This window comes from Trematomus bernacchii, unplaced genomic scaffold (genome assembly GCF_902827165.1).
Source record: "Trematomus bernacchii unplaced genomic scaffold, fTreBer1.1, whole genome shotgun sequence".
Lineage (NCBI taxonomy): Eukaryota > Metazoa > Chordata > Actinopteri > Perciformes > Nototheniidae > Trematomus > Trematomus bernacchii.
The window spans coordinates 2,575,779-2,590,433 of NW_022987803.1; the positions used below are offsets into that span (position 1 = coordinate 2,575,779).

General features: G+C 41.7%; 1 protein-coding gene across 7 annotated transcripts in view; it reads left to right on the forward strand.

The window, feature by feature from the left end:
• Positions 1 to 9,440: 9,440 nt before the first annotated feature.
• Positions 9,441 to 14,655, forward strand: part of epha7 (eph receptor A7) — a 77,895-nt gene continuing 72,680 nt past the window's right edge. For all 7 annotated transcript variants that reach the window (XM_034150491.1, XM_034150495.1, XM_034150492.1 and 4 more), the window contains exons 1-3: positions 9,441 to 9,605; positions 11,254 to 11,318; positions 11,828 to 12,497. In XM_034150491.1, coding sequence (XP_034006382.1) covers positions 9,512 to 9,605; positions 11,254 to 11,318; positions 11,828 to 12,497 — 829 coding nt within the window. In that variant the 5' untranslated portion in view covers positions 9,441 to 9,511. The remainder of the gene's footprint in view (positions 9,606 to 11,253; positions 11,319 to 11,827; positions 12,498 to 14,655) is intronic.

Genomic DNA, 14,655 nt, shown 5'->3' on the forward strand with positions numbered 1-14,655 from the left:
TCAGTTCGGTTAGTTAGTATAAAATATCAGCTGTACCATTACACTGATGTTCCCCGAAAAAAGCGGGCGGAGCCTCTCTGGTGGTTGACTAATCAGAACAGAGTGGCCGAGCTGACCAATCGGAGCACACTAGGCTCACAGGGAGGGGGGGGGCAAGAGCTCCAACGAGTCGTTTAGTGGAGAAAGTGAATACTGCTGAATACACATGCTTGACAGAGATGCTGTATGCGAAACCAATGTGAGTTTGGAAAATTGCACAGTATAAATCTATTTTAGTATACCTCAACAATGTAATTATGATCAGTGGAAATGGCCATGACATGGGCCCTTTAAGATGATTGTGCCTGAGGGAGCAATGCGCCACCACTGGTGATATAAACCTAAGAGAGCCGGCCGTGGTGAACAACCTGCTGCGTGAGAAAATGTTAGAGGAGACACGCTAAACACAGCTTCTGTCAGAGTTATTTAGACAATCTGTGTTTGCCAAAGACTAAAGGGCAAGCGATATATGGACACTATCAAGATTGAAGATAAAAACTGAATATGGCTTTTTCAGTGGCGACTGGTCATTAGGGGCAGGTGGGGCACAGCCCCACCTAGTGTCAGCAGAAAGTATTACAAATAATGATTACAAAAATGCAAAAAAATAAATAAAAAAATATATAAAATATATTTTAAGATCATGTTTAATCATCTGATTCGTCTGTACATTGCTGTTTTAGTATGTGTTCTTCTAATTAGTGTGTCTACAGTCACAGTGTGTGCCTATTGAGCTGTTTAGAGCCATGTGGGACAAAACCTGATTATGCCCCTCCCTCTCGCTGTGAAGTCAACGGTGACTGTAAAAACTACACTGCGCATGCTCAGAGTATTTTGTAATGAAATGTGTGTGGCAAAAAAATAATGACCAGAGGGGCATGGAGCTACCATCCCCACCATACGTCATCTCAAATCATTCAGAGCTGATTGGCTGTAAGTACGTGTGCCGCGAAAAGTGTGGTGTGTGAAGAGGAGACGAGAGAGCTGCAGTGACGCGTCCTAAAACCAGGAAGTAAGCTGCGCATGGCTTCCCTCGACAAAAAAGCAATGAGATTTCTCCAGAGGATTTTAGAAAATAGCTGGAAATAAGATCTGTGGGAAACGTACCTGTTAGATAAATGCACGTTTTGATCAGCCGGATAACATCCACATGTCTACCCTACTTTTATAATTTTTTTATCATAAATCTATGGATTAGATTTATGATAGACTTTTGAAACTACAAGAACATAAGGAGGACTTTTACAAAAAAGATATAGAAATGTTTGTCCAGAAGGATAGGAAAATGGACTTCATCTTCAAGTCAAGGTAAGACCGCCATTTTATTGAAAATGGGATCTTACTAAGAGAGAACAATTCAATATTTAAATGATAAAATTACATTTTTTGGGTATCCTTTTGTTGAACTGTCTGTTTAAAATTAATCGAAGCATCAGACAAAAAAAGCTTTTGAAAATAATATTATATTTTGGTTTAGGTCAAAATATAATATTTGTAAACCTGAAGAGTCAGTGCCAGTGCCTCACCAGCCATGAACCTCACTGCACGTCACTGCAGAAGCTTATATATAGACATCTACGTTTTTTGTGCCCCACCACTTTTGTACATATAAAAACGCCACTGGGCTTTTTATTATAAAAAGCAACCATCTCTATGTGCTCAGTTGAGATCATGTATTTGACGGTTGAAACTGTGCGCTATATTAATTTGAGGCAGAAAAGGTGATCTCTCCTATGAGTTGATTAAACACTATTGTTTAAACTGAGTTCCACAGCGGCCTCTGTGCAGTGAACCACGCTGTGAAGACACTTCCTGCCACACAGGATATTAATATGCACAACCTGCAAGGCCGTTTCTGGGATTTGAGGACGTTGAGAACTCTGTGTGGATCCTACATCGGTCGATCAATTTAATTTATGCTTTTTATGCAGATTTATCTTAAATTGTGGTGTTAAAAACATTATTATTAGGCAAGGCAAGTTTATGTATAAAGCACCTTTCAACACAAGGCAATTCAAAGTGCTTGGTAATAATATCAAAACATAAAAGGCACTGCTATAAACTTTTACCAACCAACAACAATACATGTATTTATGACACACACACACACACACACACACACACACACACACACACACACACACACACACACACACACACACACACACACACACACACACACACACACACACACACACACACACACACACGATGATGGAGTCTCCTCAGGACTGATGGAGTGGAAGAGAGCACGTGTTTCCTGTAGGTGCAGCCGTCTGTTTATCTTCATTTGTCAACAATGATTTCCACAACCCAACGTGGCCCTGACAGGAGAACTGACATCAGATCAGCACTGTGACATTTCATTTCTGAACGTGATTTCTGTGTTAAGCATTGCATTGATTCAAAGTGAGCACAGAGCTGTGATCCTGGAATCATTTTAAATGTGACTTTAAAGCAGTCTGTTATGAGCAGGGCTGATTAATTACCCCTTCAATTGCATTTATTTAGTGTGGAAATAGAGTAGAATTAAAATGATTGCCTCCATATGTGGTTGTCTTGAATGTGGATACAATTAGTATTTTTATGAATAACTGTGTAAAGTCATGTGAGGCTCCATTAGTCCTGTTTGTGTTAATTTAGAATTCTGTTTTCTGTTCTTCTGGTAATTAAAGAAAAAAAATATATTATTTTTATTTCCGTACTGCAGCAGAATAAGTTACTCATATTATTTGGTTCACTCTGAAGTTGTATTATCACACATCCTGTGACCCAATAATTAAGACGCACCACAGTAAACTTTTTCTGTGCTCACATATTTAAAAACTAGAGCAACTTCCCAGACAGGAATGTGCTTAACAAATACAAGTGCACACTTATCTCTTAGAATCTCCTAATTGGATCACGAAGAAATGTGGTTTCCTGATGTACTTCCTGCTCTCCTGATGAACACATTTTGTAATTGTGACTCGGGGCACATGTGAGTTTGAACACAGGGGGAATAGTGTGTGGAATGATTAGACTGTCTAGTGCTTTGCATTTCAAACTTCACCGTCGCCTAAGACAGACTCCAGCAGGAATGTGATTATATCAACAGAACGGTGTCAGGTGCAAATGGCTTTGAGCTGCCCCACAACAATACCAGTGGAGTTTTCAACACTTGAGATTTCCTCTGGGACGGTCTTTCCATATTACCCATCTATAAAAAGAAGCAAATTGCCTGCTTGCACTACCGCACCGCCATTTGACGGAGCCTCTGGGCTGCTGCTATTAAAGCTCTGGGTGGTGTTTTCCTCCAGAGCCTGGCGAGCAGACTGCAGACTGCCCCCCCCCCCCACAACACACACGCTGGATCAGCCTGCTACCAGGAAGACTTGTTTGGTACCAACGGACTCAGTCTGAGAGGTGCATGGGAACAAGATACCACTAGGTACAGGAGTGTTTCCACTGTCTTTACACACCTCACAGACTGTGTGTGTGTGTGTGTGTGTGTGTGTGTGTGTGTGTGTGTGTGTGTGTGTGTGTGTGTGTGTGTGTGTGTGTGTGTGTGTGTGTGTGTGTGTGTGTGTGTGTGTGTGTGTGTGTGTGTGTGTGTGTGTGTGTGTGTGTGTGTGTTGTGTAACTGGAGCCTGGAGGAGGAAGCTCTGGTGGAGGAGTTAAGTGCTGCCTGCTGATGAGGGCTCTGGATGAATGTTGAACAGATTTCTCTGGAAAGGAAGTCACATTGTGAATGTTTTGTGTGAACTTTCACTGTATATGCTTGTTCTGCATATACTGTATTGAAATTATTTTAAAAAGACTGTTGAAACATGTTGACCCTCATGTGACACTTCCCATTGACACTGGTGATATTTTTTGACAACACTGACAAAGATCCTGAGAATAATTTCCTCTATAAAAAGGCATTTATTTTGGTCAAACTTTTTAATATTCAGAAAATGTAAATGCTGATTTCTTCTCACCATTTTATTCTATATAAACAATAAAGAATGCATCCTTAGAAATCCACTAATAAAAAACAGACACCAAGGTCATGACCTCAGCGTGCTCCATTGGACTGTTATGGCGCATTTCCACTACAGCGCGGAGCTCGCTTTAAGCGTGCCGTGTCGTGCCGTACCCGTTTTTGGTTGCGCTTCCACTAGGCCTAGTTACGGCCCGGCCCGGCCCGGGGCCACTTTTTCACCTCTTTTCTGGCCCGACAAAATTGTGGTTCTATCAGGGCCAACAAACAGGGCTGAGTCGGGCTGAGTATGATAAACTAGAGAGAGGAGCGCTGGCAAGAGGGCTACAACTACAACAAGATGGACATATTTGACCGTGATTTAATTGTAATACACGTTTCAAAATGATGCCGAAGTAACAACATACTGATACCGGTTAGTAAAAACCATGAATTAATGCTTTGTCAAGTCTGCAGACAGATGGCAGGCGAAAAACCTTTTAAAATTCGTGTTTTTCTAGATGGAGATTGGCTAAGCTAACGCAGTATATGCTCCGACCGTCCACACTCACAACAACGGCCTATACAGACATAAATAAAGCAGCGACTGTATTCACCATGACACAGACAGTCTGTGGTTTGTACTTGTTTAACTTTTGTCGAGTTTCTGAACATATATAAGGAGCTGTGAGCTCTGAGTGCTAACAGCTAATGGCTGTGTTGTGTTTCTGGAGTTCTCATTGAAGATGACGTCACGGCTCCGCCTACACTGCGTTACTATAGTAACTACCCCAGTTCCTAAACTGTAATGGAAGCGCAGCATGAAGTGAGTCGGCCCAACGCGGCCAAGCCGTACCGAGCCGTACCGAGCGTGGCCGAGGCCGACCGTGTAGTGGAAATGCGCCATTAGAGATGTCACTTTAGGTATTCAGTGAAGCATGCAATATATATACCTTTTATTATGTATTTTCAGTTTTATGGGGAAAATAGCTACAGGGTTTTTGATGTCATGTCATTTGATGTGTTTTTTTCCTTATTTTATATTTTAATTTGTATCTCTACTATTGTAGAGGAAACATTTACATTTAAAGAATGACATTCCTTGAAGAAAAAAAAAAAGGTCTTATTGATGAGTCTACATGAGCTGAATAAATACCAACTCATTCAATAATACAGAAGGCTTTGTGTTATTCGTCAAGCTGCTCTCTTTTCATTCCACCTGCCGAGCCTCTGGGCAGATTTGATTTAAACTAATCTCAAATGATATCTGATGCCGGCACAGACTGACACGTTATTGTTTAATATCTTGTTCTCTGTTTGCTTTTATTGTTGATTCGAGTTTGTAGAGTACGATCATTCTGTCTCTTAAACCATTTTAGTTGTATGTGCTGGTGAAAAGCTACAAAATCTGGCATTCTTTATATAACCACACACACACACACACACACACACACACACACACACACACACACACACACACACACACACACACACACACACACACACACACACACACACACACACACACTGTACATACATACATACATACAACTAACCTAAAACAGTTATGGGGAATATGTGGACGTAATGCATTTAATTAAAGTCCGTTTTTTTTCAGTGTACTACTAGTCTCACATCCTAAAACAGGCGATAGAATGAACTTGTGCTGTGGGGGCCACAAGTGAAGTCCTGTCCATTGTCAGTGATATTTACCCAGCGGGGGGTCCATTAGTGTCCGTCCGCATTCTGCAGCTACATTAGCGTTAGCGTTAGCGTTAGCGCTGCTTGTTGCGACAGCTGCGTCTTCAGCCGCTCCCTCCTCATTGTTGCCCGGTGTGACAGAGCTCCTATTGAACCTGAATCAGTTTGAAAAGGCTCCCCAAGCACAGAGCTGCACACTAAGTTTCACAGCTCTGACCCCCTCCCAGTGACCTTTGACCTGCCACACACTTACACTTTCTCTGTTAGCAAATCAACTTGGCAGCAACAAGACAAGACGACAGCAGCTTCATTACTGTCAGTGCTGAACATAATACCTCTAATGTTAAGTGTCACTTCCTGAGGATTACAGCAAAGCTTTAATTAGAGGATGGCATGGCAACAGTGAACGTGTTTAGGTTAGGTACAATTACGAGAAACAGTAGAAACACTACTCCAATGTAGTGAGATATCTGGCATGAGTGACCAGTTATTATAAGGATGTTAAGAAAATGATAAAGTAGAAATTGTAGGTATTTTGTGCTTCATCTTGTCCTTAGCTTAACAATATATATCACAAGGTGCAAGTACAGACTGTGCATTTCATAGCGATAGCAAAGAACAAACACTGAAATAAATATACAGGTATTGTTGTTTAAAAACCTAAACAGCTGTGTAGAATGTATGAACTGTAGCACTGCTGGACACAGTTTGAAGGATAATCACAATACTTTAAATACAGTAATAACATGTACTCAACAAGGACAATGCCACAAATCTAAGAACATGGCACAATTGCAAAAAAAAGATCCAAGAAACAGATGCAGTCACATGACCATTGGCCTTTACACATTTTATTTTTTTTAGAACTTAATAACTGGAATTACGTCTATTCAAGTGTTCCTACGGTTATTTTACCTCAAAACTAATGATACGTCAAAGGGAAAGATGATTTCTGGGCCCAATGACGAATTATTACCATCAGAGATACAAGGTCCCAGGTAGACTGAAGCACTCCTTTGTGCACCAGTCAATCCTTCAAATTAAATACTGAGTTAAATCCCAGGTCAAACGTACGTTAGAGGGTCTTGAGAATGTTTCTCTTCAGTGATTGTGATGTTACGTTTGTTTCCTTGTCTTGTCTTATTCGAGTTAATGAGCATTTCTCAGTATACAGCATATCATAATTGCTTCTCAATTTGTGTTAACTTCAGATTTGCTACGCACGACCTCTGCACATGTTACACAAAGCAAGGAGCCCACTGTTGAAGGCTGGGGGGGAGATGCATGCAGATTTCTTGTTGGATGAAGAAACACCTATCAAACTTTTTTCAAAGACTTGGATAGCATCAGGTTATGGATATTTGCAAATATGGTAACTCCAACCTTTTCAAGAAAGGAATTCAACCTGTCCATAACTTTAAGAAACACACTCCACAGAGGAGTGTGTTTCCTGTGCTGGTCCCACAGAGGGAAGAACACTATGTATTATAATATTCAAATATTGTTGATTGAATAATGTGCAGTTTGTGTGTACCATCTGAAATCCTGTCTCACACACGGACAGATGCTGATGGTGTCATACAGACACTTTATAATAAAGGTAACATTAATCCAGATTAATTCAACAATCATTAGCTATACACTTTCAAGCAGGACTCGGCTGAATATGAAGGGCGGAAAGGATTAGCTCAATTTGCATAATAAACAGGCCCGTCGAACAAACAAAAACAGGAAGCTGAGGTAAATAAACCTTGAAGAGAGTCCTTGTCTGCTCCTGTCCATTTCTATGTACACAGTTTATTTATCAATATTTGTGGCCATAATTACAGCTGTTTCCTTGTTGGGAGGTAAAGGAGATGAATTAGTGACCTGCAACAAACGCTGTATGTAGAGAGATAATGAGCTCGCTCGATGCTTTCATTTTTAAGTGCCAATTCAAGTCATCCACGAAAGTGTTTATTTTGTGTGTTGGAGACCCCTGATGGTTTCTTCAGGGGGAAATCTCTGAGGCAGCAGAGCGGTAATGGATCAGGTCCACTCTCATCCAGATGACCCCCCACACGTTAAAAACACGTAAAGTACAAAAGTATTAGCATCAACATATATTTAAGTGTAAAAAGTCAATGTAATCATTGTGCAGAAAATTGCCTTTAAGTGTGTCTATAATTATATTTATATATGTGACCATTCTGTTTTAGACAAACAAAGTTCTGATATACAGTACTTTTTGTAAAATATTTAAATGATTTGACTCTTTTGTGACTTAAAGAGTTAGTCCAAACAATTTTAGGGATGCATTTTGTTAAAATTAGCTAAAGCTATTTAATAAATGTAGTGGAGTCAAATGTAATGATTTCCCTTTTAAAAACATATAAAGTGGCATTAAATAAATACCTATTATTTAATGTTTTCTATACTGTAAATTAGATTAATGGAATTGAATTTTCGGGGTTGACTAAACACAGACACACATTTTATAAAATTGATATTTGTATTCATGTGTCAGCCATTTAGTCCTTGTCACAAACATCCTGTAGAAAATCCCAGTGCATGAAACTAAGTACTGTCAATTATACCTGAGGCACTTCTTACATACGTCTTACTTTCATTTCCTGACTATGATTCAGATTGACTCTGTGATGATGCATTTTACATTTATAGAGTGCAATTGGTATACAAAAAAAGGTGTTATAAAAAGTCTTCTTGGGTCATATTTGTAATGGTAAAATTATCTTACATTGCTCAAGTAAAAATCTGAGGAAGGTCCCACAAAATGAATACTAACATTGGTACTTATATGTATCCAAGTTCAAGTTTTTCAAGTCTGTCCCTTTGTTTGTTTGAAGTGATGTCAAAGTACTGGGTTCAGTTAGGTTAAGAGTGGATGCATCTAAACTGTGAGATGATGTATATATTTAGCTGTAGTGTATAGTTTAACAATCTCAAAATCTAAAAGCTATGTTCCTGGTTAGGCCTTCGGTGCCCGCTGTCTACTCTGCTGTTGTACTTACTTGTGTAAGTACAATATTTAAGTAAACTATATTTTCTTTCCACCACTGCTTTTCTACTTTTATGTAACTCATAAAACGTATAATAGTTTTTTTTTAAATAGTTTTTTGGTTGTTTTTCTTCCTATTATCTTCTTTAACTGTGTTTATGTATGCACCATGTACAACAGAACAGGTTAATAATGTGTGTGATGAGTGTGAAAGTGTTTTTGTGTAATATAGTCTCACAGAAAGGTGACACAACAGGAAAATGAAACACTCTGAAACATTAAGACTGAAGCTGCTGTTTTTCAGAGGAGCTACACACCCAGTTCTGAGGATTACGTTTTTTGGTGAGTGTGTTTGTGTGTGTGTGTGTGTGTGTGTGTGTGTGTGTGTGTGTGTGTGTGTGTGTGTGTGCGCGTGTGTGTGTGTGTGTGTGTGTGTGTGTGTATGTCTGTGTGTGTCTGTCTGTGTTTGTGTGTGTCCAACTGTGCCAGAGCATCCCTTGCCCTTTTCCTGCAGAAAACCAAAAATATCTGAACCGAGTTGTGACAACATTTCCTCCGCCGCGCATTCCCCAAAACCCATCTCCCTCCGCGCGCCTATTGGCCCGCAGGATTCATGACGTTTCCTTCTGTGCGCTGTGATTGGCCAACCCCTCCGCCTGTCTTCCTGACTGACAGCAGCGGAGCCACAGGCCCCGCCCCGCGGCAGCAGACGCTATTTGAGTGGGACCAGCGGATTGTTGTACATAGAGCCGGTTTAGTGTCGTCAATGGGAAGCACGCGAGACGGTGGCACAGAGAGTTACGGTCTACACCGATATCCGCGGCTGCACCATGCTTTCCAGCTCCATCCCGTGTCTGTGGATTACATTTTGCCTTCATTTATGCTGCTGTGTAGACGGCGGACAAGCACAGAATGGGAAGGAAGGTAAGTTCTTAAAGTTTGGACTCACATTCGGAAGACATCCTGCAGAATTAGGAGAAGGTTCCGCGGAAAGCCTCCTTGTATTTATTTGTTTAATTCAAATCACAAGCTAGTTACTCAACAGCCGGGTGTGTGATAGAGCCAGAGCCGTCGGAGGGGGTCGGTGTGCGGGGTGACAGCGCTCTGCTCCCGGCTGTTAGGCAGCGACCTCTCGGGGGTTTTACGCACGGAGCTGAAACACCGTAGAGCTCGGATTAGACGCAGGAGCTTCGGTTCTACTTTACTCCAGCGCCACTGCGTTATAGCCATAACTAGCCAGCTCGTTATAGATTAACAATCTATCATGACAAACCAGGCAATATCAGCGGATCGATGGCCCAGCAGCTCCAGGGATGTGAGGGCTGTCGGTGTGGAGGCAGTTTCGGAGGATTATCCTCCAAAGTGGCCTCGTCTCTAAGTCTAGTTTTACAGGAAAATACGGCACATTGACGCGGAGCCGTTATCTGCCTTAAATTGATCAGCTATAAAACACCCACAAATAAAAGAGGATTCAAATATATCAAAAGGGCTGAAAATGTGCACTTTTCATTATGTAAGGTTAAATTATGTTTTGTGTAAAATTAAAGGGCAAGTATTGCTATTCCCGGCACCAAAACTACTGTGTAATAACCGAGCGCGGTCCTGGTGTAATGTCTGATATGAATGGTAAATACTCGGCGGTTATATGCGGGGTTTCGCGGAGCTCCTTGCAAAAAAAGGTACACATATAATACAAAAATAAAGATAAGAAATAATAATGTTATTTTTCACAGCGATGCATCCTGGCTCTTCTCATGGTGGAGCTTTCTGCTCATTTAAAACAACTTCAGGTTTTTCTGAGCCTCCGTTCTGCCGCTTTGCGCTCTCTCACGCGCCCGGAACATAAACAGGCTGATTGGAAAAAATATCTCCTCCACAGATTTAAACTGAACACAAGCCGCATGTTCTGTGGTGAACTGTTTTAGGGCCGCTTTAAACTGAAACACTCCTGAGTTTAAGCTCCATCGGAATGACAGCAGCAGCCGCTTTGACCTTAATGGAACAACTTCCAATGAAACAGCGAGTTTTAATAAACGCACAATAAATGCATATTTGTTAGAATAAAATAAAAATAATACGCGTTATTATTCCGTACATGTGCCAACATGCACCTCTGCTTTTAGTCTCTATTTCTTGTAAATGCACATGTCAGTTTCTCCGTCTGTCTCAGAAAGTTCCCTGCAGTGTCTCAGGGCCGTCCCTGGCCAAATTGAGGCCCCACGCAAAGTTAGATGATGAGGCCCTCTGTTTCGCGAGCGTCGACGGGGGGGTGGTAGTGGAGCCTCGCAGCGGCGACACCGTACCGCGCCACACTAATTGCGCCGCATACACGCATAGGTGCGCCGCATTTTGGACTCAGTTGAGGATACCTCCGCAAGATGAGGCCCCACGCAGTCTGCCTGATATTCATGTAAGGAGGGACGGCCCTGTGTCTAATGCATATGAATGTTTTAGCTTTAGTTGCTTGGAATAAGGTCACGGCTAACTGCGCTATAGATATGGATGTGTGGCCGGTCAGTAATACCTGTCCCCGGTGAGATTTAACCACCTGCCTCTGGTTTCCTGTCACTAGTGATTCTGCTGGACTCCAAGGCACAGCAGACAGAACTGGAGTGGATCTCCTATCCTCCCAATGGGGTAAGTCTGTTAAAATTCTCCATCACGATGTGCTCCATATCTATGTTACAGCTCTCTCTGATGTCCCACATCTGTGATAGGAATAATAATATTTAGACCGGGCATGAAACATACATAAGGCTCAGTGCTAGCTGAAGTCTTTGCAGAATTCAGGAGGCTCTTTCTGTCACTAAACTCTACAGGGTTTTGACATTCTGAGCACAAAGGCCTTAAGCAACCGGCTTCCAAGCTGCAGTCTGATGAAAAGCAGGCTGTGAGAAACTTTAAATAAATAATGTGAGCAGAAGAACGTAAACTGAGCATAATCTGTTTTTAAAGCTGTGTTGATATAAATGCAAAAGCTTATCTCTGAAATGTATTTTTTGTACCTTTGTCGTATTCTCTAATGAGGCATCATCTCCAGATTCATTGCCAATCATTTGATGTCCATCTCAGTGTTATTGCTTTTACATCTAAACTGTGTTGGTCTCTATTGGAGGTGCTCACTTCCACATGTGTTCTTGTTTCAGTGGGAAGAGATCAGCGGCCTCGATGAGAACTACACTCCCATTCGCACATACCAGGTTTGCAAGGTCATGGAGCCCAATCAGAATAACTGGCTTCGGACTAACTGGATAGAGAAGGGCACTGCCCAGAGAATTTTTGTGGAACTGAAGTTCACCTTGAGGGATTGTAACAGCCTACCCGGGGTGGTGGGCACGTGCAAGGAGACATTCAACCTGCATTACAAGGAAACAGACTCGGAGGTGGGCAGGGGCCTGCGGGAGAACCAGTATGTGAAAATTGACACGATCGCCGCAGATGAAAGCTTTACCCAGGGTGACCTGGGCGAGAGGAAGATGAAGCTGAATACAGAAGTGCGCATAATTGGCCCCCTGTCCAGGCGGGGGTTTTACCTGGCCTTCCAGGATGTAGGGGCGTGCATCGCCCTGGTCTCTGTCAAAGTTTATTACAAGAAGTGTTGGTCTATCATCGAGAACCTGGCCATGTTCCCGGACACCGTGACGGGGTCGGAGTTCTCCTCGCTGGTGGAAGTGGAGGGCATTTGTGTAAATGATGCTGAGGAGGAGGCCGACAACTCTCCCAAGATGCACTGCAGCGCTGAAGGGGAATGGCTCGTTCCAATTGGGAAATGTATATGCAAAGTTGGATTTCATCAGAAAGGAGACGCATGTGAACGTGAGTACCTTAAAACATATTTGAATGACTCATTAGCATTCACAGAGTTGCTCCTTTCTAATGTATTCTTTTGAAATCAGTGAGGGGCATCCTGGATTACACCGCAAAAGGTGTACCAAGAAAAAAAAAGAAACAGATATATTGTGATTTGATTATGCAAAGGAGGTAAATGACAATTTAGGCATTACCGGCCGATAAACTGTGTTGGCAAATGGGATAAAAGCAGTATACTTAACAGCAGTAATATATAAATAAATGATTGAGGCCGAATACACAAATAATTAAAGTCTGTATTAATTGATTACCACTCTCTTTATATTCTGTTTAGACTGAGATTAAATAATACATTTAGTTTAGCCCTTCAGCTCCAATACTTTCCCCTTTCCTTCTGGCAACGAGCCAAGACAATCTGGAGCAGATACACAGGTCTGAGGAAGTCCAGCCAGATTTTCAATATCTTTCTAATCTGGCCAAATGACCCTGACAGAGAGGGAAAACAAATAGCCGTGGTACTGTGGCATTCAGGCCTCAGGGTATTTATGAAGGAGCCTAACAGGAAGGGCACACACAGCTCCGCTCGCCTTGTGGTAGTGCCGTCCTGCTGCTACAATTAACAATAAAGTGCGTTCTGTCACAGTGAATGCTCAGAGGATTATTTTCGGTGGGCACCTGACTTGAAAGATAAAAATCGCTATGGATTAGAAGGGGTGATTTAGGTCACACAACTTAAGTGGCCTGGCTTGTCAGCCAATGCTTTTTTTGGGGGCAACCTCAATCTAAGCAGCTTATGAGGAGTAGCAGCCAGTAATAATGGAATGGAATGTGTCTAAGAACAAATGAGTGTCTCTGGCCGACACGCTTTCATGCCACTCTGTCACCCATTAGGGACCCTCTGAGGGTGGGGTGTTAATGAAATATATTAGGCCATGTCATTTAGAGCAGCATCGCCTGCCTCAAATTGTGCCGTGTCTCTAATGTTAGCAGGCTATCGGAGCTCCTTTGTATTGTTCTTGTTGTTTGAATATGCATAGATGTAAGATCCAGTTGTGTCCTTTGGAAAGAAAGCCCGCGTTTTATTTCCACAGGGAGAGCGATGCGACATAACAACCAACAGCTCCGGCTTTTCAAAGTCATTCTAGATTTCTTTCCATATCATATCGTGCTGCAAACCCCTCAGAATAGACTGTTCTGAGTCTCTATTCATGAATCGGTTCGTGTCTCAACTAATACCAATACCTAGAAATAGACAGCAGTGCGATAACCCTACCCTCAGGTTGTGTAAAATGTGAGGAAGAAGGCTCCTTAATGTGTATATGGATCAAACTTGAGTCTTGACACTGCCCCTTTATAAGCTTTATCTCCACTGAGGCATGAGAAGCCTTTGTATTAAGGGGTAGTTCATCACGGTGCGCCATCAGCACTTCTTCCAGCAGCTCCACTGACATTAACTTGTCCATTCAGTAGTTTCCCTGAACACCACCTAAGTATTTCTATCAGCTGGAGAGCAGAGCGATAAGTCCAAGTGGCTGTGACCGTTACAGATGTGAAGTACTGGCATTTGGACCTCGGAATAGCTTGTCTTAGCGGTGTAAAAGAACATCTCTACAATGGTGCCTTACGGGGAGGCTGCGTTCAGTATGATGGTAACGCATTCGTTTGTACAAAGTGTGGTCTGAAAATATAATCATTATAACAATAATACATGTTAGGTCATGAGTCATGCTCTGTATCAGGTGCTTAAAGACACTTTCAAAGGTAAACAACTATGAATGAATACGATACAAATTCAATAAGAATCGTGCTAATACAAACTCATTCAGCACAAGGACACTCCATTACTCACTCATTAAAAACAGGCTCAAGTGTTTAGACCTGTTTTAAATGGGCGAACTGGACCAGGGAAATTACATTTATACATTTGGATAACAGAGCAACATTTTTGTTTTTTGTTTGTACTGATAGATGCGATGAAAATAATTCTATGAGCAATATACAAAGAACAACATCGTAATCTCACCAATCGACATTTGATGCATTCATTGGTATACATTTCAGTCTGTGGGTTTCAGGATTGGAAAAAAGTAATAGTGGTTCTGAGTCCATCTTTGAGACTATTAACTAGCCACCAAAACAAGTCATTCTTTTCTGTTAAGTGTTG